At 45.5% G+C, this 26,853-nt stretch overlaps 1 protein-coding gene across 1 annotated transcript in view; it reads left to right on the top strand.

Moving 5' to 3' along the window:
• Positions 1-26,853, top strand: part of LOC120991866 (pepsin A-like) — a 126,188-nt gene that overhangs the window by 73,786 nt on the left and 25,549 nt on the right. The window contains exon 8 of the mRNA XM_040420616.1: positions 14,645-14,743. Within this exon, the coding sequence (XP_040276550.1) occupies positions 14,645-14,743 (99 nt within the window). The remainder of the gene's footprint in view (positions 1-14,644; positions 14,744-26,853) is intronic.

The following is a 26,853-nucleotide window of genomic DNA, read 5'->3' as shown; positions in this document are numbered from 1 at the left end:
ACAGCTAGTGCCAGACTACAATACTACACTACAGCTAGTGCCAGCCTACAATACTACACTACAGCTAGTGCCAGACTACAATACTACACTACAGCTAGTGCCACACTACAATACTACACTACAGCTAGTGCCACACAACAATACTACACTACAGCTAGTGCCAGCCTACAATACTACACTACAGCTAGTGCCACACTACAATACTACACTACAGCTAGTGCCACACTACAATACTACACTACAGCTAGTGCCACACTACAATACTACACTACAGCTAGTGCCAGCCTACAATACTACACTACAGATAGTGCCACACTACAATACTACACTACAGCTAGTGCCAGACTACAATACTACACTACAGCTAGTGCCACACTACAATACTATACTACAGCTAGTGCCAGCCTACAATACTACACCACAGCTAGTGCCAGCCTACAATACTACACTACAGCTAGTGCCAGCCTACAATACTACACTACAGCTAGTGCCACACTACAATACTACACTACAGCTAGTGCCACACTACAATACTACACTACAGCTAGTGCCAGCCTACAATACTACACTACAGCTAGTGCCACACTACAATACTACACTACAGCTAGTGCCAGCCTACAATACTACACTACAGCTAGTGCCACACTACAATACTACACTGCAGCTAGTGCCAGCCTACAATACTACACTACAGCTAGTGCCAGCCTACAATACTACACTACAGCTAGTGCCACACTACAATACTACACTACAGCTAGTGCCACACTACAATACTACACTACAGCTAGTGCCAGCCTACAATACTACACTACAGCTAGTGCCAGCCTACAATACTACACTGCAGCTAGTGTCACACTACAATACTACACTACAGCTAGTGCCAGACTACAATACTACACTACAGCTAGTGCCACACTACAATACTACACTACAGCTAGTGCCAGCCTACAATACTACACTACAGCTAGTGCCAGACTACAATACTACACTACAGCTAGTGCCACACTACAATACTACACTACAGCTAGTGCCAGCCTACAATACTACACTACAGCTAGTGCCACACTACAATACTACACTACAGCTAGTGCCAGCCTACAATACTACACTGCAACTAGTGTCACACTACAATACTACACTACAGCTAGTGCCAGACTACAATACTACACTACAGCTAGTGCCACACTACAATACTACACTACAGCTAGTGCCAGCCTACAATACTACACTACAGCTAGTGCCAGCCTACAATACTACACTACAGCTAGTGCCAGCCTACAATACTACACTACAGCTAGTGCCACACTACAATACTACACTACAGCTAGTGCCAGCCTACAATACTACACTACAGCTAGTGCCAGCCTACAATACTACACTACGTCTAGTGCCAGCCTACAATACTACACTACAGCTAGTGCCACACTACAATACTACACTACAGCTAGTGCCACACTACAATGCTACACTACAGCTAGTGCCAGCCTACAATACTACACTACAGCTAGTGCCACACTACAATACTACACTACAGCTAGTGCCACACTACAATGCTACACTACAGCTAGTGGCAGCCTACAATACTACACTACAGCTAGTGCCAGACTACAATACTACACTACGTCTAGTGCCAGCCTACAATACTACACTACAGCTAGTGCCACACTACAATACTACACTACAGCTAGTGCCACACTACAATGCTACACTACAGCTAGTGGCAGCCTACAATACTACACTACAGCTAGTGCCACACTACAATACTACACTACAGCTAGTGCCACACTACAATGCTACACTACAGCTAGTGGCAGCCTACAATACTACACTACAGCTAGTGCCAGCCTACAATACTTCACTACAGCTAGTGCCAGCCTACAATACTTCACTACAGCTAGTGCCAGCCTACAATACTACACTACAGCTAGTGCCAGCCTACAATACTACACTACAGCTAGTGCCACACTACAATACTACACTACAGCTAGTGCCAGACTACAATACTACACTACAGCTAGTGCCAGCCTACAATACTACACTACAGCTAGTGCCACACTACAATACTACACTGCAGCTAGTGCCACACTACAATACTACACTACAGCTAGTGCCACACTACAATACTACACTACAGCTAGTGCCACACTACAATACTACACTACAGCTACTGCCAGCCTACAATACTACACTACAGCTAGTGCCAGCCTACAATACTACACTACAGCTAGTGCCACACTACAATACTACACTGCAACTAGTGCCAGCCTACAATACTACACTACAGCTAGTGCCAGCCTACAATACTACACTACAGCTAGTGCCACACTACAATACTACACTACAGCTAGTGCCACACTACAATACTACACTACAGCTAGTGCCAGCCTACAATACTACACTACAGCTAGTGCCAGCCTACAATACTACACTGCAGCTAGTGTCACACTACAATACTACACTACAGCTAGTGCCAGACTACAATACTACACTACAGCTAGTGCCACACTACAATACTACACTACAGCTAGTGTCAGCCTACAATACTACACTACAGCTAGTGTCAGCCTACAATACTACACTACAGCTAGTGCCAGCCTACAATACTACACTACAGCTAGTGCCACACTACAATACTACACTACAGCTAGTGCCAGCCTACAATACTACACTGCAACTAGTGTCACACTACAATACTACACTACAGCTAGTGCCAGACTACAATACTACACTACAGCTAGTGCCACACTACAATACTACACTACAGCTAGTGCCAGCCTACAATACTACACTACAGCTAGTGCCAGCCTACAATACTACACTACAGCTAGTGCCAGCCTACAATACTACACTACAGCTAGTGCCACACTACAATACTACACTACAGCTAGTGCCAGCCTACAATACTACACTACAGCTAGTGCCAGACTACAATACTACACTACGTCTAGTGCCAGCCTACAATACTACACTACAGCTAGTGCCACACTACAATACTACACTACAGCTAGTGCCACACTACAATGCTACACTACAGCTAGTGGCAGCCTACAATACTACACTACAGCTAGTGCCACACTACAATACTACACTACAGCTAGTGTCACACTACAATGCTACACTACAGCTAGTGGCAGCCTACAATACTACACTACAGCTAGTGCCAGACTACAATACTACACTACGTCTAGTGCCAGCCTACAATAGTACACTACAGCTAGTGCCACACTACAATACTACACTACAGCTAGTGCCACACTACAATGCTACACTACAGCTAGTGGCAGCCTACAATACTACACTACAGCTAGTGCCACACTACAATACTACACTACAGCTAGTGCCACACTACAATGCTACACTACAGCTAGTGGCAGCCTACAATACTACACTGCAGCTAGTGCCACACTACAATACTACACTACAGCTAGTGCCAGCCTACAATACTTCACTACAGCTAGTGCCAGCCTACAATACTTCACTACAGCTAGTGCCAGCCTACAATACTACACTACAGCTAGTGCCAGCCTACAATACTACACTACAGCTAGTGCCACACTACAATACTACACTACAGCTAGTGCCACACTACAATACTACACTACAGCTAGTGCCAGCCTACAATACTACACTACAGCTAGTGCCACACTACAATACTACACTGCAGCTAGTGCCACACTACAATACTACACTACAGCTAGTGCCACACTACAATACTACACTACAGCTAGTGCCACACTACAATACTACACTACAGCTAGTGCCAGCCTACAATACTACACTACAGCTAGTGCACACTACAATACTACACTACAGCTAGTGCCACACTACAATACTACACTACAGCTAGTGCCACACTACAATACTACACTACAGCTAGTGCCAGCCTACAATACTACACTACAGCTAGTGCCACACTACAATACTACACTGCAGCTAGTGTCACACTACAATACTACACTACAGCTAGTGCCAGACTACAATACTACACTACAGCTAGTGCCACACTACAATACTACACTACAGCTAGTGCCAGCCTACAATACTACACTACAGCTAGTGCCACCCTACAATACTACACTACAGCTAGTGCCAGCCTACAATACTACACTACAGCTAGTGCCACACTACAATACTACACTACAGCTAGTGCCAGCCTACAATACTACACTACAGCTAGTGCCAGACTACAATACTACACTACGTCTAGTGCCAGCCTACAATACTACACTACAGCTAGTGCCACACTACAATACTACACTACAGCTAGTGCCACACTACAATGCTACACTACAGCTAGTGCCAGCCTACAATACTACACTACAGCTAGTGCCACACTACAATACTACACTACAGCTAGTGCCACACTACAATGCTACACTACAGCTAGTGGCAGCCTACAATACTACACTACAGCTAGTGCCAGACTACAATACTACACTACGTCTAGTGCCAGCCTACAATACTACACTACAGCTAGTGCCACACTACAATACTACACTACAGCTAGTGCCACACTACAATGCTACACTACAGCTAGTGGCAGCCTACAATACTACACTACAGCTAGTGCCACACTACAATACTACACTACAGCTAGTGCCACACTACAATACTACACTACAGCTAGTGCCACACTACAATACTACACTACAGCTAGTGTCACACTACAATACTACACTACAGCTAGTGCCAGCCTACAATACTACACTACGTCTAGTGCCAGCCTACAATACTACACTACAGCTAGTGCCACACTACAATACTACACTACAGCTAGTGCCACACTACAATGCTACACTACAGCTAGTGGCAGCCTACAATACTACACTACAGCTAGTGCCAGCCTACAATACTACACTACAGCTAGTGCCAGCCTACAATACTACACTACAGCTAGTGCCACACTACAATACTATACTACAGCTAGTGCCAGACTACAATACTACACTACAGCTAGTGCCACACTACAATACTACACTACAGCTAGTGCCAGCCTACAATACTACACTACAGCTGGTGCCACACTACAATACTACACTACAGCTAGTGCCAGCCTACAATACTACACTACAGCTAGTGCCACACTACAATACTACACTACAGCTAGTGCCACACTACAATGCTACACTACAGCTAGTGGCAGCCTACAATACTACACTACAGCTAGTGCCAGACTACAATACTACAGTACAGCTAGTGCCACACTACAATACTACACTACAGCTAGTGCCAGCCTACAATACTTCACTACAGCTAGTGCCAGCCTACAATACTTCACTACAGCTAGTGCCAGCCTACAATACTACACTACAGCTAGTGCCAGCCTACAATACTACACTACAGCTAGTGCCACACTACAATACTACACTACAGCTAGTGCCAGACTACAATACTACACTACAGCTAGTGCCAGCCTACAATACTACACTACAGCTAGTGCCACACTACAATACTACACTGCAGCTAGTGCCACAGTACAATACTACACTACAGCTAGTGCCACACTACAATACTACACTACAGCTAGTGCCACACTACAATACTACACTACAGCTACTGCCAGCCTACAATACTACACTACAGCTAGTGCACACTACAATACTACACTACAGCTAGTGCCACACTACAATACTACACTACAGCTAGTGCCACACTACAATACTACACTACAGCTAGTGCCAGCCTACAATACTACACTACAGCTAGTGCCAGCCTACAATACTACAGTACAGCTAGTGCCAGACTACAATACTACACTACAGCTAGTGCCACACTACAATACTACACTACAGCTAGTGCCAGCCTACAATACTACACTGCAGCTAGTGCACACTACAATACTACACTACAGCTAGTGCCACACTACAATACTACACTACAGCTAGTGCCACACTACAATACTACACTACAGCTACTGCCAGACTACAATACTACACTACAGCTAGTGCCAGCCTACAATACTACACTACAGCTAGTGCCAGACTACAATACTACACTACAGCTAGTGCCACACTACAATACTACAGTACAGCTAGTGCCACACTACAATACTACACTACAGCTAGTGCCACACTACAATACTACACTACAGCTAGTGCCACACTACAATACTACACTACAGCTAGTGCCAGACTACAATACTACACTACAGCTAGTGCCAGCCTACAATACTACACTACAGCTAGTGCCAGACTACAATACTACACTACAGCTAGTGCCACACTACAATACTACACTACAGCTAGTGCCACACAACAATACTACACTACAGCTAGTGCCAGCCTACAATACTACACTACAGCTAGTGCCACACTACAATACTACACTACAGCTAGTGCCACACTACAATACTACACTACAGCTAGTGCCACACTGCAATACTACACTACAGCTAGTGCCAGCCTACAATACTACACTACAGATAGTGCCACACTACAATACTACACTACAGCTAGTGCCAGACTACAATACTACACTACAGCTAGTGCCACACTACAATACTATACTACAGCTAGTGCCAGCCTACAATACTACACTACAGCTAGTGCCAGCCTACAATACTACACTACAGCTAGTGCCAGCCTACAATACTACACTACAGCTAGTGCCAGCCTACAATACTACACTACAGCTAGTGCCACACTACAATACTACACTACAGCTAGTGCCAGCCTACAATACTACACTACAGCTAGTGTCACACTACAATACTACACTACAGCTAGTGCCAGCCTACAATACTACACTACAGCTAGTGCCACACTACAATACTACACTGCAGCTAGTGCCAGCCTACAATACTACACTACAGCTAGTGCCAGCCTACAATACTACACTACAGCTAGTGCCACACTACAATACTACACTACAGCTAGTGCCACACTACAATACTACACTACAGCTAGTGCCAGCCTACAATACTACACTACAGCTAGTGCCAGCCTACAATACTACACTGCAGCTAGTGTCACACTACAATACTACACTACAGCTAGTGCCAGACTACAATACTACACTACAGCTAGTGCCACACTACAATACTACACTACAGCTAGTGCCAGCCTACAATACTACACTACAGCTAGTGCCAGACTACAATACTACACTACAGCTAGTGCCACACTACAATACTACACTACAGCTAGTGCCAGCCTACAATACTACACTACAGCTAGTGCCACACTACAATACTACACTACAGCTAGTGCCAGCCTACAATACTACACTGCAACTAGTGTCACACTACAATACTACACTACAGCTACTGCCAGCCTACAATACTACACTACAGCTAGTGCCAGACTACAATACTACACTACAGCTAGTGCCACACTACAATACTACACTACAGCTAGTGCCAGCCTACAATACTACACTACAGCTAGTGTCAGCCTACAATACTACACTACAGCTAGTGCCAGCCTACAATACTACACTACAGCTAGTGCCACACTACAATACTACACTACAGCTAGTGCCAGCCTACAATACTACACTACAGCTAGTGCCAGACTACAATACTACACTACGTCTAGTGCCAGCCTACAATACTACACTACAGCTAGTGCCACACTACAATACTACACTACAGCTAGTGCCACACTACAATGCTACACTACAGCTAGTGGCAGCCTACAATACTACACTACAGCTAGTGCCACACTACAATACTACACTACAGCTAGTGCCACACTACAATGCTACACTACAGCTAGTGGCAGCCTACAATACTACACTACAGCTAGTGCCAGACTACAATACTACACTACAGCTAGTGCCACACTACAATACTACACTACAGCTAGTGCCACACTACAATGCTACACTACAGCTAGTGGCAGCCTACAATACTACACTACAGCTAGTGCCACACTACAATACTACACTACAGCTAGTGCCACACTACAATGCTACACTACAGCTAGTGGCAGCCTACAATACTACACTACAGCTAGTGCCAGCCTACAATACTTCACTACAGCTAGTGCCAGCCTACAATACTTCACTACAGCTAGTGCCAGCCTACAATACTACACTACAGCTAGTGCCAGCCTACAATACTACACTACAGCTAGTGCCACACTACAATACTACACTACAGCTAGTGCCAGACTACAATACTACACTACAGCTAGTGCCAGCCTACAATACTACACTACAGCTAGTGCCACACTACAATACTACACTACAGCTAGTGCCACACTACAATACTACACTACAGCTAGTGCCACACTACAATACTACACTACAGCTAGTGCCACACTACAATACTACACTACAGCTACTGCCAGCCTACAATACTACACTACAGCTAGTGCACACTACAATACTACACTACAGCTAGTGCCACACTACAATACTACACTACAGCTAGTGCCACACTACAATACTACACTACAGCTAGTGCCAGCCTACAATACTACACTACAGCTAGTGCCACACTACAATACTACACTGCAGCTAGTGTCACACTACAATACTACACTACAGCTAGTGCCAGACTACAATACTACACTACAGCTAGTGCCACACTACAATACTACACTACAGCTAGTGCCAGCCTACAATACTACACTACAGCTAGTGTCAGCCTACAATACTACACTACAGCTAGTGCCAGCCTACAATACTACACTACAGCTAGTGCCACACTACAATACTACACTACAGCTAGTGCCAGCCTACAATACTACACTACAGCTAGTGCCAGACTACAATACTACACTACGTCTAGTGCCAGCCTACAATACTACACTACAGCTAGTGCCACACTACAATACTACACTACAGCTAGTGCCACACTACAATGCTACACTACAGCTAGTGGCAGCCTACAATACTACACTACAGCTAGTGCCACACTACAATACTACACTACAGCTAGTGCCACACTACAATGCTACACTACAGCTAGTGGCAGCCTACAATACTACACTACAGCTAGTGCCAGACTACAATACTACACTACGTCTAGTGCCAGCCTACAATACTACACTACAGCTAGTGCCACACTACAATACTACACTACAGCTAGTGCCACACTACAATGCTACACTACAGCTAGTGGCAGCCTACAATACTACACTACAGCTAGTGCCACACTACAATACTACACTACAGCTAGTGCCACACTACAATACTACACTACAGCTAGTGCCACACTACAATACTACACTACAGCTAGTGCCACACTACAATACTACACTACAGCTAGTGCCAGCCTACAATACTACACTACGTCTAGTGCCAGCCTACAATACTACACTACAGCTAGTGCCACACTACAATACTACACTACAGCTAGTGCCACACTACAATGCTACACTACAGCTAGTGGCAGCCTACAATACTACACTACAGCTAGTGCCAGCCTACAATACTACACTACAGCTAGTGCCAGCCTACAATACTACACTACAGCTAGTGCCACACTACAATACTACACTACAGCTAGTGCCAGACTACAATACTACACTACAGCTAGTGCCACACTACAATACTACACTACAGCTAGTGCCAGCCTACAATACTACACTACAGCTAGTGCCACACTACAATACTACACTACAGCTAGTGCCAGCCTACAATACTACACTACAGCTAGTGCCACACTACAATACTACACTACAGCTAGTGCCACACTACAATGCTACACTACAGCTAGTGGCAGCCTACAATACTACACTACAGCTAGTGCCAGCCTACAATACTACACTACAGCTAGTGCCACACTACAATACTACACTACAGCTAGTGCCAGACTACAATACTACACTACAGCTAGTGCCACACTACAATACTACACTACAGCTAGTGCCAGCCTACAATACTACACTACAGCTAGTGCCACACTACAATACTACACTACAGCTAGTACAAGCCTACAATACTACACTACAGCTAGTGCCACACTACAATACTACACTACAGCTAGTGCCACACTACAATGCTACACTACAGCTAGTGGCAGCCTACAATACTACACTACAGCTAGTGTCACACTACAATACTACACTACAGCTAGTGCCAGACTACAATACTACAGTACAGCTAGTGCCACACTACAATACTACACTACAGCTAGTGCCAGCCTACAATACTTCACTACAGCTAGTGCCAGCCTACAATACTTCACTACAGCTAGTGCCAGCCTACAATACTACACTACAGCTAGTGCCAGCCTACAATACTACACTACAGCTAGTGCCACACTACAATACTACACTACAGCTAGTGCCAGACTACAATACTACACTACAGCTAGTGCCAGCCTACAATACTACACTACAGCTAGTGCCACACTACAATACTACACTGCAGCTAGTGCCACACTACAATACTACACTACAGCTAGTGCCACACTACAATACTACACTACAGCTAGTGCCACACTACAATACTACACTGCAGCTAGTGGCAGCCTACAATACTACACTACAGCTAGTGCCAGCCTACAATACTACACTACAGCTAGTGCCACACTACAATACTACACTACAGCTAGTGCCACACTACAATACTACACTGCAGCTAGTGCCAGCCTACAATACTACACTACAGCTAGTGCCACACTACAATACTACACTACAGCTACTGCCAGACTACAATACTACACTACAGCTAGTGCCACACTACAATACTACACTACAGCTAGTGCCACACTACAATACTACACTACAGCTAGTGCCACACTACAATACTACACTACAGCTAGTGCCACACTACAATACTACACTACAGCTAGTGCCACACTACAATACTACACTACAGCTAGTGCCAGCCTACAATACTACACTACAGCTAGTGCCACACTACAATACTACACTACAGCTAGTGCCAGCCTACAATACTACACTACAGCTAGTGCCAGCCTACAATACTACACTACAGCTAGTGCCACACTACAATACTACACTGCAGCTAGTGCACACTACAATACTACACTACAGCTAGTGCCACACTACAATACTACACTACAGCTAGTGCCACACTACAATACTACACTACAGCTAGTGCCAGCCTACAATACTACACTACAGCTAGTGCCAGCCAACAATACTACACTACAGCTAGTGCCACACTACAATACTACACTACAGCTAGTGCCACACTACAATACTACACTACAGCTAGTGCCACACTACAATACTACACTACAGCTAGTGCCACACTACAATACTACAGTACAGCTAGTGCCACACTACAATACTACACTACAGCTAGTGCCAGCCTACAATACTACACTACAGCTAGTGCCACACTACAATACTACACTGCAGCTAGTGCCAGACTACAATACTACACTACAGCTAGTGCCACACTACAATACTACACTACAGCTAGTGCCAGCCTACAATACTACACTACAGCTAGTGCCACACTACAATACTACACTGCAGCTAGTGCCAGCCTACAATACTACACTACAGCTAGTGCCAGCCTACAATACTACACTACAGCTAGTGCCACACTACAATACTACACTGCAGCTAGTGCCAAACTACAATACTACACTACAGCTAGTGCCACACTACAATACTACACTACAGCTAGTGCCACACTACAATACTACACTACAGCTACTGCCAGACTACAATACTACACTACAGCTAGTGCCAGCCTACAATACTACACTACAGCTAGTGCCACACTACAATACTACACTACAGCTAGTGCCACACTACAATACTACACTACAGCTAGTGCCACACTACAATACTACACTACAGCTAGTGCCAGCCTACAATACTACACTACAGCTAGTGCCACACTACAATACTACAGTACAGCTAGTGCCACACTACAATACTACACTACAGCTAGTGCCACACTACAATACTACACTGCAGCTAGTGCCAGACTACAATACTACACTACAGCTAGTGCCACACTACAATACTACAGTACAGCTAGTGCCACACTACAATACTACACTACAGCTAGTGCCACACTACAATACTACACTACAGCTAGTGCCACACTACAATACTACAGTACAGCTAGTGCCACACTACAATACTACAGTACAGCTAGTGCCACACTACAATACTACACTACAGCTAGTGCCAGCCTACAATACTACACTACAGCTAGTGCCACACTACAATACTACACTACAGCTAGTGCCAGACTACAATACTACACTACAGCTAGTGCCACACTACAATACTACACTACAGCTAGTGCCAGCCTACAATACTACACTACAGCTAGTGCCACACTACAATACTACACTGCAGCTAGTGCCACACTACAATACTACACTGCAGCTAGTGTCACACTACAATACTACACTACAGCTAGTGCCAGACTACAATACTACACTACAGCTAGTGCCAGACTACAATACTACACTACAGCTAGTGCCAGCCTACAATACTACACTGCAGCTAGTGCCAGACTACAATACTACACTGCAGCTAGTGCCACACTACAACACTACACTGCAGCTAGTGCCAGACTACAATACTACACTACAGCTAGTGCCAGCCTACAATACTACACTACAGCTAGTGCCACACTACAATACTACACTACAGCTAGTGCCACACTACAATACTACACTACAGCTAGTGCCAGCCTACAATACTACACTACAGCTAGTGGCAGCCTACAATACTACACTACAGCTAGTGCCACACTACAATACTACACTACAGCTAGTGCCAGCCTACAATACTACACTACAGCTAGTGCCACACTACAATACTACACTACAGCTAGTGTCACACTACAATACTACACTACAGCTAGTGCAACACTACAATACTACACTACAGCTAGTGCGCCACTGGAATAGTACACAGAAGCTAGTGCCAGCCTACAATACTACACTACAGCTAGTGCCACACTACAATACTACACTACAGCTAGTGCCAACCTACAATACTACACTGCAGCTAGTGCCACACTACAATACTACACTGCAGCTAGTGCCAGCCTACAATACTACACTACAGCTAGTGCCAGCCTACAATACTACACTACAGCTAGTGCCACACTACAATACTACACTGCAGCTAGTGCCAGACTACAATACTACACTACAGCTAGTGCAACACTACAATACTACACTACAGCTAGTGCCACACTACAATACTACACTACAGCTAGTGCCAGCCTACAATACTACACTACAGCTAGTGCCAGCCTACAATACTACACTACAGCTAGTGCCACACTACAATACTACACTACAGCTAGTGGCAGCCTACAATACTACACTACAGCTAGTGCCAGACTACAATACTACACTACAGCTAGTGTCACACTACAATACTACACTACAGCTAGTGCCAGCCTACAATACTACACTACAGCTAGTGCCAGCCTACAATACTACACTACAGCTAGTGCCACACTACAATACTACACTACAGCTAGTGCCACACTACAATACTACACTACAGCTAGTGCCACACTACAATACTACACTACAGCTAGTGCCACACTACAATACTACACTACAGCTAGTGCCACACTACAATACTACACTACAGCTAGTGCCACACTACAATACTACACTACAGCTAGTGCCACACTACAATACTACACTACAGCTAGTGCCAGACTACAATACTACACTACAGCTAGTGCCAGACTACAATACTACACTACAGCTAGTGCCACACTACAATACTACACTACAGCTAGTGCCAGCCTACAATACTACACTACAGCTAGTGCCACACTACAATACTACACTGCAGCTAGTGTCACACTACAATACTACACTACAGCTAGTACCAGCCTACAATACTACACTACAGCTAGTGCCAGCCTACATTACTACACTACAGCTAGTGCCACACTACAATACTACACTACAGCTAGTGCCAGCCTACAATACTACACTACAGCTAGTGCCACACTACAATACTACACTACAGCTAGTGCCAGCCTACAATACTACACTACAGCTAGTGCCACACTACAATACTACACTACAGCTAGTGCCAGCCTACAATACTACACTACAGCTAGTGCCACACTACAATACTACACTACAGCTAGTGCCAGCCTACAATACTACACTACAGCTAGTGCCACACTACAATACTACACTACAGCTCGTGCGCCACTGGAATAGTACACAGGAGCTAGTGCCACACTACAATACTACACTACAGCTAGTGCCACACTACAATACTACACTACAGCTAGTGCGCCACTGGAATAGTACACAGGAGCTAGTGCACACTACAATACTACACTACAGCTAGTGCCACACTACAATACTACACTACAGCTCGTGCGCCACTGGAATAGTACACAGGAGCTAGTGCCAGACTACAATACTACAACTAGTGCCAGACTACCATATCACCCTACCGGTAGCGCTTCCCTCCACTACTGCACTACACCTGTCAGTACACTAAAGCTACACCACAACTACAGATTGCTCCTGACCTCATTTCTGCGGGTCTCAGTTGGGGTGTTGTCAGTGAAGCTGGGGTAGTCCTCCACCTCACTGTGAGATGTAGCATGTGTCTGTCATCCGTATTTGCACCCTGATGGAACCGTTTTTTTGTATTAACCCCTTATCTTGGGGGTAGAATCTGTAGATTAGTGATTGTAGAGAGCAGATGATAATGTGTAATGATACCAGAGCTGTCTATTCATCTGACCTTCCTCTGGATTCTAGTACCACGTGACCTGTGACCACGTCAGTTCCCTGCCGGACATGACAATAACCATCAATGGGATGACATACTCTGTACCAGCGGCAGCATATATTAACCAGGTGAGATTCTCCCATACAGACTAAGACTGGGTTGTGGTTAACGTTTTCTCTACTGAAGAGGGTGCAGTGAACAGATTGACACTGAGTCAGGTCTCAAGGCCTAGTTAAATGGTTGAACATTGACTTAGAGGATCGCTGCCCTACATCTGGTGGCTTTAGAGGTGGAGCTTGGTAAGAGCTCATTTGCATCCCTTTCTTCCCAGAATTTCACAGGAGCATGTATGGCCTATAAGTCTCCTCATGCCCATTATGGTGCTTTCTTCTCAAGGAGAGATAGTGCCGACCAAATCATCATTACAGACACCAGGAGCGAAGAGAACCAATAATATCACATGGAGAACCTCCACAATCCCCAGACCATCCTATGTAACGTCATGATTACAGGCACCAGGAGAGAAGAGAACCAATCATATCACATGGAGAACCTCCACAATCCCCAGACCATCCTATGTAACGTCATGATTACAGGCACCAGGAGAGAAGAGAACTAATCATATCACATGGAGAACCTCCACAATCCCCAGACCATCCTATGTAACGTCATGATTACAGGCACCAGGAGAGAAGAGAACCAATCATATCACATGGAGAACCTCCACAATCCCCAGACCATCCTATGTAATGTCATGATTACAGGCACCAGGAGAGAAGAGAACTAATCATATCACATGGAGAACCTCCACAATCCCCAGACCATCCTATGTAACGTCATGATTACAGGCACCAGGAGAGAAGAGAACCAATAATATCACATGGAGAACCTCCACAATCCCCAGACCATCCTATGTAACGTCATGATTACAGGCACCAGGAGAGAAGAGAACCAATCATATCACATGGAGAACCTCCACAATCCCCAGACCATCCTATGTAACGTCATGATTACAGGCACCAGGAGAGAAGAGAACCAATCATATCACATGGAGAACCTCCACAATCCCCAGACCATCCTATGTAATGTCATGATTACAGACACCAGGAGAGAAGAGAACCAATCATATCACATGGAGAACCTCCACAATCCCCAGACCATCCTATGTAACGTCATGATTACAGGCACCAGGAGAGAAGAGAACCAATCATATCACATGGAGAACCTCCACAATCCCCAGACCATCCTATGTAACGTCATGATTACAGGCACCAGGAGAGAAGAGAACCAATCATATCACATGGAGAACCTCCACAATCCCCAGACCATCCTCTGTAACGTCATGATTACAGGCACCAGGAGAGAAGAGAACCAATCATATCACATGGAGAACCTCCACAATCCCCAGACCATCCTATGTAATGTCATGATTACAGGCACCAGGAGAGAAGAGAACCAATCATATCACATGGAGAACCTCCACAATCCCCAGACCATCCTATATAATGTCATGATTACAGGCACCAGGAGAGAAGAGAACCAATAATATCACATGGAGAACCTCCACAATCCCCAGACCATCCTATGTAACGTCATGATTACAGGCACCAGGAGAGAAGAGAACCAATCATATCACATGGAGAACCTCCACAATCCCCAGACCATCCTATGTAACGTCATGATTACAGGCACCAGGAGAGAAGAGAACCAATCATATCACATGGAGAACCTCCACAATCCCCAGACCATCCTATGTAATGTCATGATTACAGACACCAGGAGAGAAGAGAACCAATCATATCACATGGAGAACCTCCACAATCCCCAGACCATCCTATGTAACGTCATGATTACAGGCACCAGGAGAGAAGAGAACCAATAATATCACATGGAGAACCTCCACAATCCCCAGACCATCCTATGTAACGTCATGATTACAGGCACCAGGAGAGAAGAGAACCAATCATATCACATGGAGAACCTCCACAATCCCCAGACCATCCTATGTAACGTCATGATTACAGGCACCAGGAGAGAAGAGAACCAATAATATCACATGGAGAACCTCCACAATCCCCAGACCATCCTATGTAACGTCATGATTACAGGCACCAGGAGAGAAGAGAACCAATCATATCACATGGAGAACCTCCACAATCCCCAGACCATCCTATGTAATGTCTTGATTACAGGCACCAGGAGAGAAGAGAACCAATCATATCACATGGAGAACCTCCACAATCCCCAGACCATCCTATGTAACGTCATGATTACAGGCACCAGGAGAGAAGAGAACCAATCATATCACATGGAGAACCTCCACAATCCCCAGACCATCCTATGTAACGTCATGATTACAGGCACCAGGAGAGAAGAGAACCAATCATATCACATGGAGAACCTCCACAATCCCCAGACCATCCTATGTAATGTCATGATTACAGGCACCAGGAGAGAAGAGAACCAATCATATCACATGGAGAACCTCCACAATCCCCAGACCATCCTATGTAATGTCATGATTACAGGCACCAGGAGAGAAGAGAACCAATAATATCACATGGAGAACCTCCACAATCCCCAGACCATCCTATGTAACGTCATGATTACAGGCACCAGGAGAGAAGAGAACCAATCATATCACATGGAGAACCTCCACAATCCCCAGACCATCCTCTGTAATGTCATGATTACAGGCACCAGGAGAGAAGAGAACCAATCATATCACATGGAGAACCTCCACAATCCCTAGACCATCCTATGTAACGTCATGATTACAGGCACCAGGAGAGAAGAGAACCAATCATATCACATGGAGAACCTCCACAATCCCTAGACCATCCTATGTAACGTCATGATTACAGGCACCAGGAGAGAAGAGAACCAATCATATCACATGGAGAACCTCCAGATCCCCCCCCCCGCCCATCCCATCCTAAGTCATGGTCCTGTTCACCTTGTCCTTTGTCAAGAATTCAAGAGAACAATATAATGATGCAATGTGGACGTGGTCCAGTGATAACACAGGGACTGAAGAGGTCACCACAGCTAATGCAGGGCACATCCGGAGTAATGGCTGCCGTACGAGCTGAAATCAGTGCCAATTAATGATCAGGAAGTCATCCATTGCTCGTTTAAAGTTTTCTTTTTACTCTGCATGATCCAGGCGTGTGGACAAACACCCCCCATCCCTGTCAATACAGCACCCTGTGAAAAGAGGAGATTCTTCAGCCAGATCTGCTGATCGCCACCATGTTTACATGGACCAATGATCTGGAATGAGCCTGCAGCGAGATAATCCTGCGTGTATGAATCTGCACATACATGTCATATGTTACAATCACCAGAGGAGGGCGCTCCAATCCTATAACCAGCAGACATGAGAGGAGTTAACATACAGGATAGAGAATATACTGAGTGTAATAGGCTGCATTTACATGTCATATGTTACTGTCACCAGAAGAGGGCGCTCCGATCTTATAACCAACAAAGGGTATAAAACTGAATATGATGCAAACTGCAGCAATCATGCAGTCAGTCAGTGCTATGTACACCGACTACCTCATTTTTCTGTCTGTGTTCATGGTAAGTCAGGTCTGCATTTACTGCAATCTCCCATACTGTGCTGTGTAGCATCCTGTATGTAAATCAGGAAGAATTTATGTGAGAAAATGGGATGAAGAAGAAGAGGCAGGGAAAGAAGTACCCTGGGGAAAGAGCAGAAAATGTAGAGAAAAAGATAAGGAATGAAGCAAGGAGAGAAAAGAGGCGACGAGAGGAGAAAGGAGAGAAAAGAGGTGACGACAGGAGAAAGGAAAGCAGAGAGGCGATGAGAGGAGAAGAGAAAGGAGAGAAGAGAGGCAACGAGAGGCGAGGAGAAAGGAGAGTAGAGAGGAGAAAGGAGAGGATAGGGGATGAGAGGAGAAAGGATAGCAGAGAGGCAACGAGAGGAGAAAGGAGAGAAGAGAGGTGAAGAGAAGAGAGGCAATGAGAGTAGAAAGGAGAGGAGAGGTGATGAGAGCAAAAGAAAAGCAGAGAGGCAACGAGAGGAGAAAGGAGAGAAGAGAGGTGAAGAGAAGAGAGGCAATGAGAGGAGAAAGGAGAGGAGAGGTGATGAGAGCAAAAGAAAAGCAGAGAGGCAACGAGAGGAGAAAGGAGAGAAAAGAGGCGACGACAGGAGAAAGGAAAGCAGAGAGGCGATGAGAGGAGAAAGGAGAGCAGAGAGGTGACGAGAAGAGAAAGGAGAGAAGAGAGGCGATGAGAAGAGAGGTAATGAGAGGAGAAAGGAGAGAAGAGAGGCAATCAGAGGAGAAAGGAGAGAAGAGAGGCGACGAGAGGAGTGGAGAAAGGAGAGAAGAAATGTGAGGAGAAAGGAGAGAAGATAAAAGATGAGCATAGAGGAGCGAAGACAGGTGAGGAGAGGAGACAGGAGTGAGGAGAGGTAACGAGAGCAGAGGAGAAAGGAGAGAAGAGAGGCGATGAGAGGAGAAAGGAGAGAAGAGAGGCAATGAGAGGAGAAAGGAGAGAAGAGAGGCAATGAAAGGAGAAAGGAGAGAAGATAAAAGATGAGCGTAGAGGAGAGAAGACAGGTGATGAGAGGAGAGGAGACAGGAGTGAGGAGAGGTAACGAGAGCAGAGGAGAAAGGAAAGCAGAGAGGCGATGAGAGGAGAAAGGAGAGAAGAGGCGACGAGAGGAGAAAGGAGAGAAGAGAGGCGACGACAGGAGAAAGGAAAGCAGAGAGGCGATGAGAGGAGAAAGGAGAGAAGAGAGACAACGAGAGGAGAGGAGAAAGGAGAGTAGAGAGGAGAAAGGAGAGGATAGGGGATGAGAGGAGAAAGGAGAGCAGAGAGGCAACGAGAGGAGAAAGGAGAGAAGAGAGGTGAAGAGAAGAGAGGCAATGAGAGGAGAAAGGAGAGAAGAGAGGTGAAGAGAAGAGAGGCAATGAGAGGAGAAAGGAGAGGAGAGGTGATGAGAGGCGAAAGAAAAGCAGAGAGGCAACGAGAGGAGAAAGGAGAGAAAAGAGGCGACGACAGGAGAAAGGAAAGCAGAGAGGCGATGAGAGAAGAGGAAAAAGGAGAGTAAAGAGGAGAAAGGAGAGGAGAAAGGAGAGCAGAGAGGCAATGAGAGGAGAAAGGAGAGAAGAGAGGCGAGGAGAAGAGAAAGGAGAGGAGAAAGGAGAGGGGATGAGAGGAGAAAGGAGAGCAGAGAGGTGACGAGAAGAGAAAGGAGAGAAGAGAGGCGACGAGAAGAGAGGCAATGAGAGGAGAAAGGAGAGAAGAGAGGCAATGAGAGGAGAAAGGAGAGAACAGAGGCGATGAGAGGAGACAGGAAAGCAGAGAGGCGATGAGAGGAGACAGGAAAGCAGAGAGGTGACGAGAGGAGAAAGGAGAGAAGAGAGGCGACGAGAAGAGAGGCAATGAGAGGAGAAAGGAGAGAAGAGAGGCAATGAGAGGAGAAAGGAGAGAAGAGAGGCGACGAGAGGAGTGGAGAAAGGAGAGAAGAGATGTGAGGAGAGGAGAAAGGAGAGAAGATAAAAGACGAGCATAGAGGAGAGAAGACAGGTGATGAGAGGAGAGGAGACAGGAGTGAGGAGAGGTAGCGAGAGCAAAGGAGAAAGGAAAGCAGAGAGGTGACGAGAGGAGAGAAGAGAGGCGACGAGAAGAGAGGCAATGAGAGGAGAAAGGAGAGAAGAGAGGCGACGAGAAGAGAGGCGATGAGAGGAGAAAGAAAAGCAGAGAGGTGACGAGAGGAGAAAGGAGAGCAGAGAGGCGGCGAAAAGAGACGATGAGAAGAGAAAGAAGAGCAGAGAGGCGACGAGAGGAGAGACGGGACGAGAGGAGAGGAGAAAGGAGAGCAGAGAGGCAACGAGAGGAGAGGAGAGGAGAAAGAAGAGTAGAGATGTGAGGAGAGGAGAAAGGAGAAAAGATAAAAGACAAGTGTAGAGGAGAGAAGACAGGTGATGAGAAAAAATAAAGATGGAGAAAGGACAGCATTTATTTCTTTATTTTATCCACTTATATAGCGCTATTATATTCTGCAGCGCTTTACAGACATCAGCATCCAACTGTCCCCAATGGGGCTCACAATCTAAGGTGCCCATCAGTATGTCTTTGCAGTGTGGGAGGAAACCGGAGTACCCAGAGGAAACCCCCACAAACACAGGAAGAACATACCCCATGCAGATGTCGTACTTAGATTCAAACCCAGGACCCCAGCACTGCAAGGCACAAGTGCTAACCACTGAGCCACCATGCAGCATGATAAAAAGAAAGAAGTGGTGTGAGGGGAGATTGAGGTGAAATGGGAAAAAGAGTGGATGAGGAAAAGTAACATGGCAACTGGCTGAGAAAAGTATGGGGTAAAAAAAAAGAGGCAATGAGAGAACAGAGGAGAGAAGCAAGGGGGCAAAAGAGTAGTTAGGAGAAAAGTGAGAAGTGGAGACATTTAAGGGAACAAAAAGGAGAGCACAGAGGTGAAGAGAGCTATGAAGAGGATAAGCTGATCATACAGTCATGTAGTGTAGACAGGAGGAGAGGAGAAGATGGTCATACAGTCATGTAGTGTAGACAGGAGGAGAAGCTGATCATACAGTCATGTAGTGTAGACAGGAGGAGAGGAGAAGATGATCATACAGTCATGTAGTGTAGACAGGAGGAGAGGAGAAGCTGATCATACAGTCATGTAGTGTAGACAGGAGGAGAAGCTGATCATACAGTCATGTAGTGTAGACAGGAGTAGAGGAGAAGATGATCATACAGTCATGTAGTGTAGACAGGAGGAGAGGAGAAGATGATCATACAGTCATGTAGTGTAGACAGGAGGAGAGGAGAAGCTGACCATACAGTCATGTAGTGTAGACAGGAGAGGAGAAGCTGATCATACAGTCATGTAGTGTAGACAGGAGAGGAGAAGCTGATCATACAGTCATGTAGTGTAGACAGGAGGAGAGGAGAAGCTGATCATACAGTCATGTAGTGTAGACAGGAGAGGAGAAGCTGATCATACAGTCATGTAGTGTAGACAGGAGGAGAGGAGAAGATGATCATACAGTCATGTAATGTAGACAGGAGAGGAGAAGCTGATCATACAGACATGTAGTGTAGACAGGAGGAGAGGAGAAGCTGATCATACAGACATGTAGTGTAGACAGGAGGAGAGGAGAAGCTGACCATACAGTCATGTAGTGTAGACAGGAGGAGAGGAGAAGATGATCATACAGTCATGTAGTGTAGACAGGAGGAGAGGAGAAGATGATCATACAGTCATGTAGTGCAGACAGGAGGAGAGGAGAAGATGATCATACAGTCATGTAGTGTAGACAGGAGGAGAGGAGAAGCTGATCATACAGTCATGTAGTGCAGACAGGAGGAGAGGAAAAGCTGATCATACAGTCATGTAGTATAGACAGGAGGAGAGAAGAAGCTGATCATACAGTCATGTAGTGTAGACAGAAGGAGAGGAGAAGATGATCATACAGTCATGTAGTGTAGACAGGAGGAGAAGCTGATCATACAGTCATGTAGTGTAGACAGGAGGAGAGGAGAAGCTGATCATACAGTCATGTAGTGTAGAGAGGAGAGGAGACGCTGATCATACAGTCATGTAGTGTAGACAGGAGGAGAGGAGAAGATGATCATACAGTCATGTAGTGTAGACAGGAGGAGAGGAGAAGCTGATCATACAGTCATGTAGTGTAGACAGGAGAGGAGAAGATGATCATACAGTCATGTAGTGTAGACAGGAGGAGAGGAGAAGCTGATCATACAGTCATGTAGTGTAGACAGGAGGAGAGGAGAAGCTGATCATACAGTCATGTAGTGTAGACAGGAGGAGAGGAGAAGCTGATCATACAGTCATGTAGTGTAGACAGGAGGAGAGGAGAAGCTGATCATACAGTCATGTAGTGTAGACAGGAGGAGAGGAGAAGCTGATCATACAGTCATGTAGTGTAGACAGGAGGAGAGGAGAAGCTGATCATACAGTCATGTAGTGTAGACAGGAGGAGAGAAGAAGCTGATCATACAGTCATGTAGTGTAGACAGGAGGAGAGGAGATGCTGATCATACAGTCATGTAGTGTAGACAGGAGGAGAGGAGAAGCTGATCATACAGTCATGTAGTGTAGACAGGAGGAGAGAAGAAGATGATCATACAGTCATGTAGTGCAGACAGGAGGAGAGGAAAAGCTGATCATACAGTCATGTAGTGTAGACAGGAGGAGAGGAGAAGATGATCATACAGTCATGTAGTGTAGACAGGAGGAGAGGAGAAGCTGATCATACAGTCATGTAGTGTAGACAGGAGGAGAGGAGAAGATGATCATACAGTCATGTAGTGTAGACAGGAGGAGAGGAGAAGATGATCATACAGTCATGTAGTGTAGACAGGAGAAGCTGATAATACAGTCATGTAGTGTAGACAGGAGGAGAGGAGAAGCTGATCATACAGTCATGTAGTGTAGACAGGAGAGGAGAAGCTGATCATACAGTCATGTAGTGTAGACAGGAGAGGAGAAGCTGATCATACAGTCATGTAGTGTAGACAGGAGAGGAGAAGCTGATCATACAGTCATGTAGTGTAGACAGGAGGAGAAGCTGATCATACAGTCATGTAGTGTAGACAGGAGGAGAGGAGAAGCTGATCATACAGTCATGTAGTGTAGACAGGAGAGGAGAAGCTGATCATACAGTCATGTAGTGTAGACAGGAGAGGAGGCGCTGATCATACAGTCATGTAGTGTAGACAGGAGGAGAGGAGAAGATGATCATACAGTCATGTAGTGTAGACAGGAGGAGAGGAGAAGCTGATCATACAGTCATGTAGTGTAGACAGGAGGAGACGAGAAGCTGATCATACAGTCATGTAGTGTAGACAGGAGGAGAGGAGAAGCTGATCATACAGTCATGTAGTGTAGACAGGAGGAGAGAAGAAGATGATCATACAGTCATGTAGTGCAGACAGGAGGAGAGGAAAAGCTGATCATACAGTCATGTAGTGTAGACAGGAGGAGAGAAGAAGCTGATCATACAGTCATGTAGTGTAGACAGGAGGAGAGGAGAAGATGATCATACAGTCATGTAGTGTAGACAGGAGGAGAGGAGAAGATGATCATACAGTCATGTAGTGTAGACAGGAGGAGAGGAGAAGCCGATCATACAGACATGTAGTGTAGACAGGAGGAGAGGAGAAGCTGATCATACAGTCATGTAGTGTAGACAGGAGGAGAGGAGAAGCTGATCATACAGTCATGTAGTGTAGACAGGAGGAGAGGAGAAGCTGATCATACAGTCATGTAGTGTAGACAGGAGGAGAGAAGAAGATGATCATACAGTCATGTAGTGCAGACAGGAGGAGAGGAGAAGCTGATCATACAGTCATGTAGTGTAGACAGGAGGAGAGGAGAAGCTGATCATACAGTCATGTAGTGTAGACAGGAGGAGAGGAGAAGCTGATCATACAGTCATGTAGTGTAGACAGGAGCAGAGGAGAAGATGATCATACAGTCATGTAGTGTAGACAGGAGGAGAGGAGAAGCTGATCATACAGTCATGTAGTGTAGACAGGAGAGGAGAAGCTGATCATACAGTCATGTAGTGTAGACAGGAGGAGAAGCTGATCATACAGTCATGTAGTGTAGACAGGAGAAGCTGATAATACAGTCATGTAGTGTAGACAGGAGGAGAGGAGAAGCTGATCATACAGTCATGTAGTGTAGACAGGAGAGGAGAAGCTGATCATACAGTCATGTAGTGTAGACAGGGGAGGAGAAGCTGATCATACAGTCATGTAGTGTAGACAGGAGAGGAGAAGCTGATCATACAGTCATGTAGTGTAGACAGGAGGAGAAGCTGATCATACAGTCATGTAGTGTAGACAGGAGGAGAGGAGAAGATGATCATACAGTCATGTAGTGTAGACAGGAGGAGAGGAGAAGCTGATCATACAGTCATGTAGTGTAGACAGGAGAGGAGACGCTGATCATACAGTCATGTAGTGCAGACAGGAGGAGAGGAAAAGCTGATCATACAGTCATGTAGTATAGACAGGAGGAAAGAAGAAGCTGATCATACAGTCATGTAGTGTAGACAGGAGGAGAGGAGAAGATGATCATACAGTCATGTAGTGTAGACAGGAGGAGAAGCTGATCATACAGTCATGTAGTGTAGACAGGAGGAGAGGAGAAGCTGATCATACAGTCATGTAGTGTAGACAGGAGGAGAGGAGAAGATGATCATACAGTCATGTAGTGTAGACAGGAGGAGAGGAGAAGCTGATCATACAGTCATGTAGTGTAGACAGGAGAGGAGAAGATGATCATACAGTCATGTAGTGTAGACAGGAGGAGAGGAGAAGCTGATCATACAGTCATGTAGTGTAGACAGGAGGAGAGGAGAAGCTGATCATACAGTCATGTAGTGTAGACAGGAGGAGAGGAGAAGCTGATCATACAGTCATGTAGTGTAGACAGGAGAGGAGAGGCTGATCATACAGTCATGTAGTGTAGACAGGAGGAGAAGCTGATCATACAGTCATGTAGTGTAGACAGGAGAGGAGAAGCTGATCATACAGTCATGTAGTGTAGACAGGAGGAGAGGAGAAGCTGATCATACAGTCATGTAGTGTAGACAGGAGGAGAGGAGAAGATGATCATACAGTCATGTAGTGTAGACAGGAGGAGAGGAGAAGCTGATCATACAGTCATGTAGTGTAGACAGGAGGAGAGGAGAAGCTGATCATACAGTCATGTAGTGTAGACAGGAGGAGAGGAGAAGCTGATCATACAGTCATGTAGTGTAGACAGGAGGAGAGGAGAAGCTGATCATACAGTCATGTAGTGTAGACAGGAGGAGAGGAGAAGCTGATCATACAGTCATGTAGTGTAGACAGGAGGAGAGGAGAAGCTGATCATACAGTCATGTAGTGTAGACAGGAGGAGAGGAGAAGCTGATCATACAGTCATGTAGTGTAGACAGGAGGAGAGAAGAAGATGATCATACAGTCATGTAGTGCAGACAGGAGGAGAGGAAAAGCTGATCATACAGTCATGTAGTGTAGACAGGAGGAGAGAAGAAGCTGATCATACAGTCATGTAGTGTAGACAGGAGGAGAGGAGAAGATGATCATACAGTCATGTAGTGTAGACAGGAGGAGAGGAGAAGATGATCATACAGTCATGTAGTGTAGACAGGAGAAGCTGATAATACAGTCATGTAGTGTAGACAGGAGGAGAGGAGAAGCTGATCATACAGTCATGTAGTGTAGACAGGAGAGGAGAAGCTGATCATACAGTCATGTAGTGTAGACAGGAGAGGAGAAGCTGATCATACAGTCATGTAGTGTAGACAGGAGGAGAAGATGATCATACAGTCATGTAATGTAGACAGGAGAGGAGAAGCTGATCATACAGACATGTAGTGTAGACAGGAGGAGAGGAGAAGCTGATCATACAGACATGTAGTGTAGACAGGAGGAGAGGAGAAGCTGACCATACAGTCATGTAGTGTAGACAGGAGGAGAGGAGAAGATGATCATACAGTCATGTAGTGTAGACAGGAGGAGAGGAGAAGCTGATCATACAGTCATGTAGTGTAGACAGGAGGAGAGGAGAAGATGATCATACAGTCATGTAGTGTAGACAGGAGGAGAGGAGAAGCTGATCATACAGTCATGTAGTGCAGACAGGAGGAGAGGAAAAGCTGATCATACAGTCATGTAGTATAGACAGGAGGAGAGGAGAAGATGATCATACAGTCATGTAGTGTAGACAGGAGGAGAGGAGAAGATGATCATACAGTCATGTAGTGTAGACAGGAGGAGAAGCTGATCATACAGTCATGTAGTGTAGACAGGAGGAGAGGAGAAGCTGATCATACAGTCATGTAGTGTAGACAGGAGAGGAGACGCTGATCATACAGTCATGTAGTGTAGACAGGAGGAGAGGAGAAGATGATCATACAGTCATGTAGTGTAGACAGGAGGAGAGGAGAAGCTGATCATACAGTCATGTAGTGTAGACAGGAGAGGAGAAGATGATCATACAGTCATGTAGTGTAGACAGGAGGAGAGGAGAAGCTGATCATACAGTCATGTAGTGTAGACAGGAGGAGAGGAGAAGCTGATCATACAGTCATGTAGTGTAGACAGGAGGAGAGGAGAAGCTGATCATACAGTCATGTAGTGTAGACAGGAGGAGAGGAGAAGCTGATCATACAGTCATGTAGTGTAGACAGAAGGAGAG

This window comes from Bufo bufo, chromosome 2, assembly GCF_905171765.1.
Source record: "Bufo bufo chromosome 2, aBufBuf1.1, whole genome shotgun sequence".
Taxonomy (NCBI): Eukaryota; Metazoa; Chordata; class Amphibia; order Anura; family Bufonidae; genus Bufo; species Bufo bufo.
This window is presented reverse-complemented; position numbering and strand designations above follow the sequence as displayed.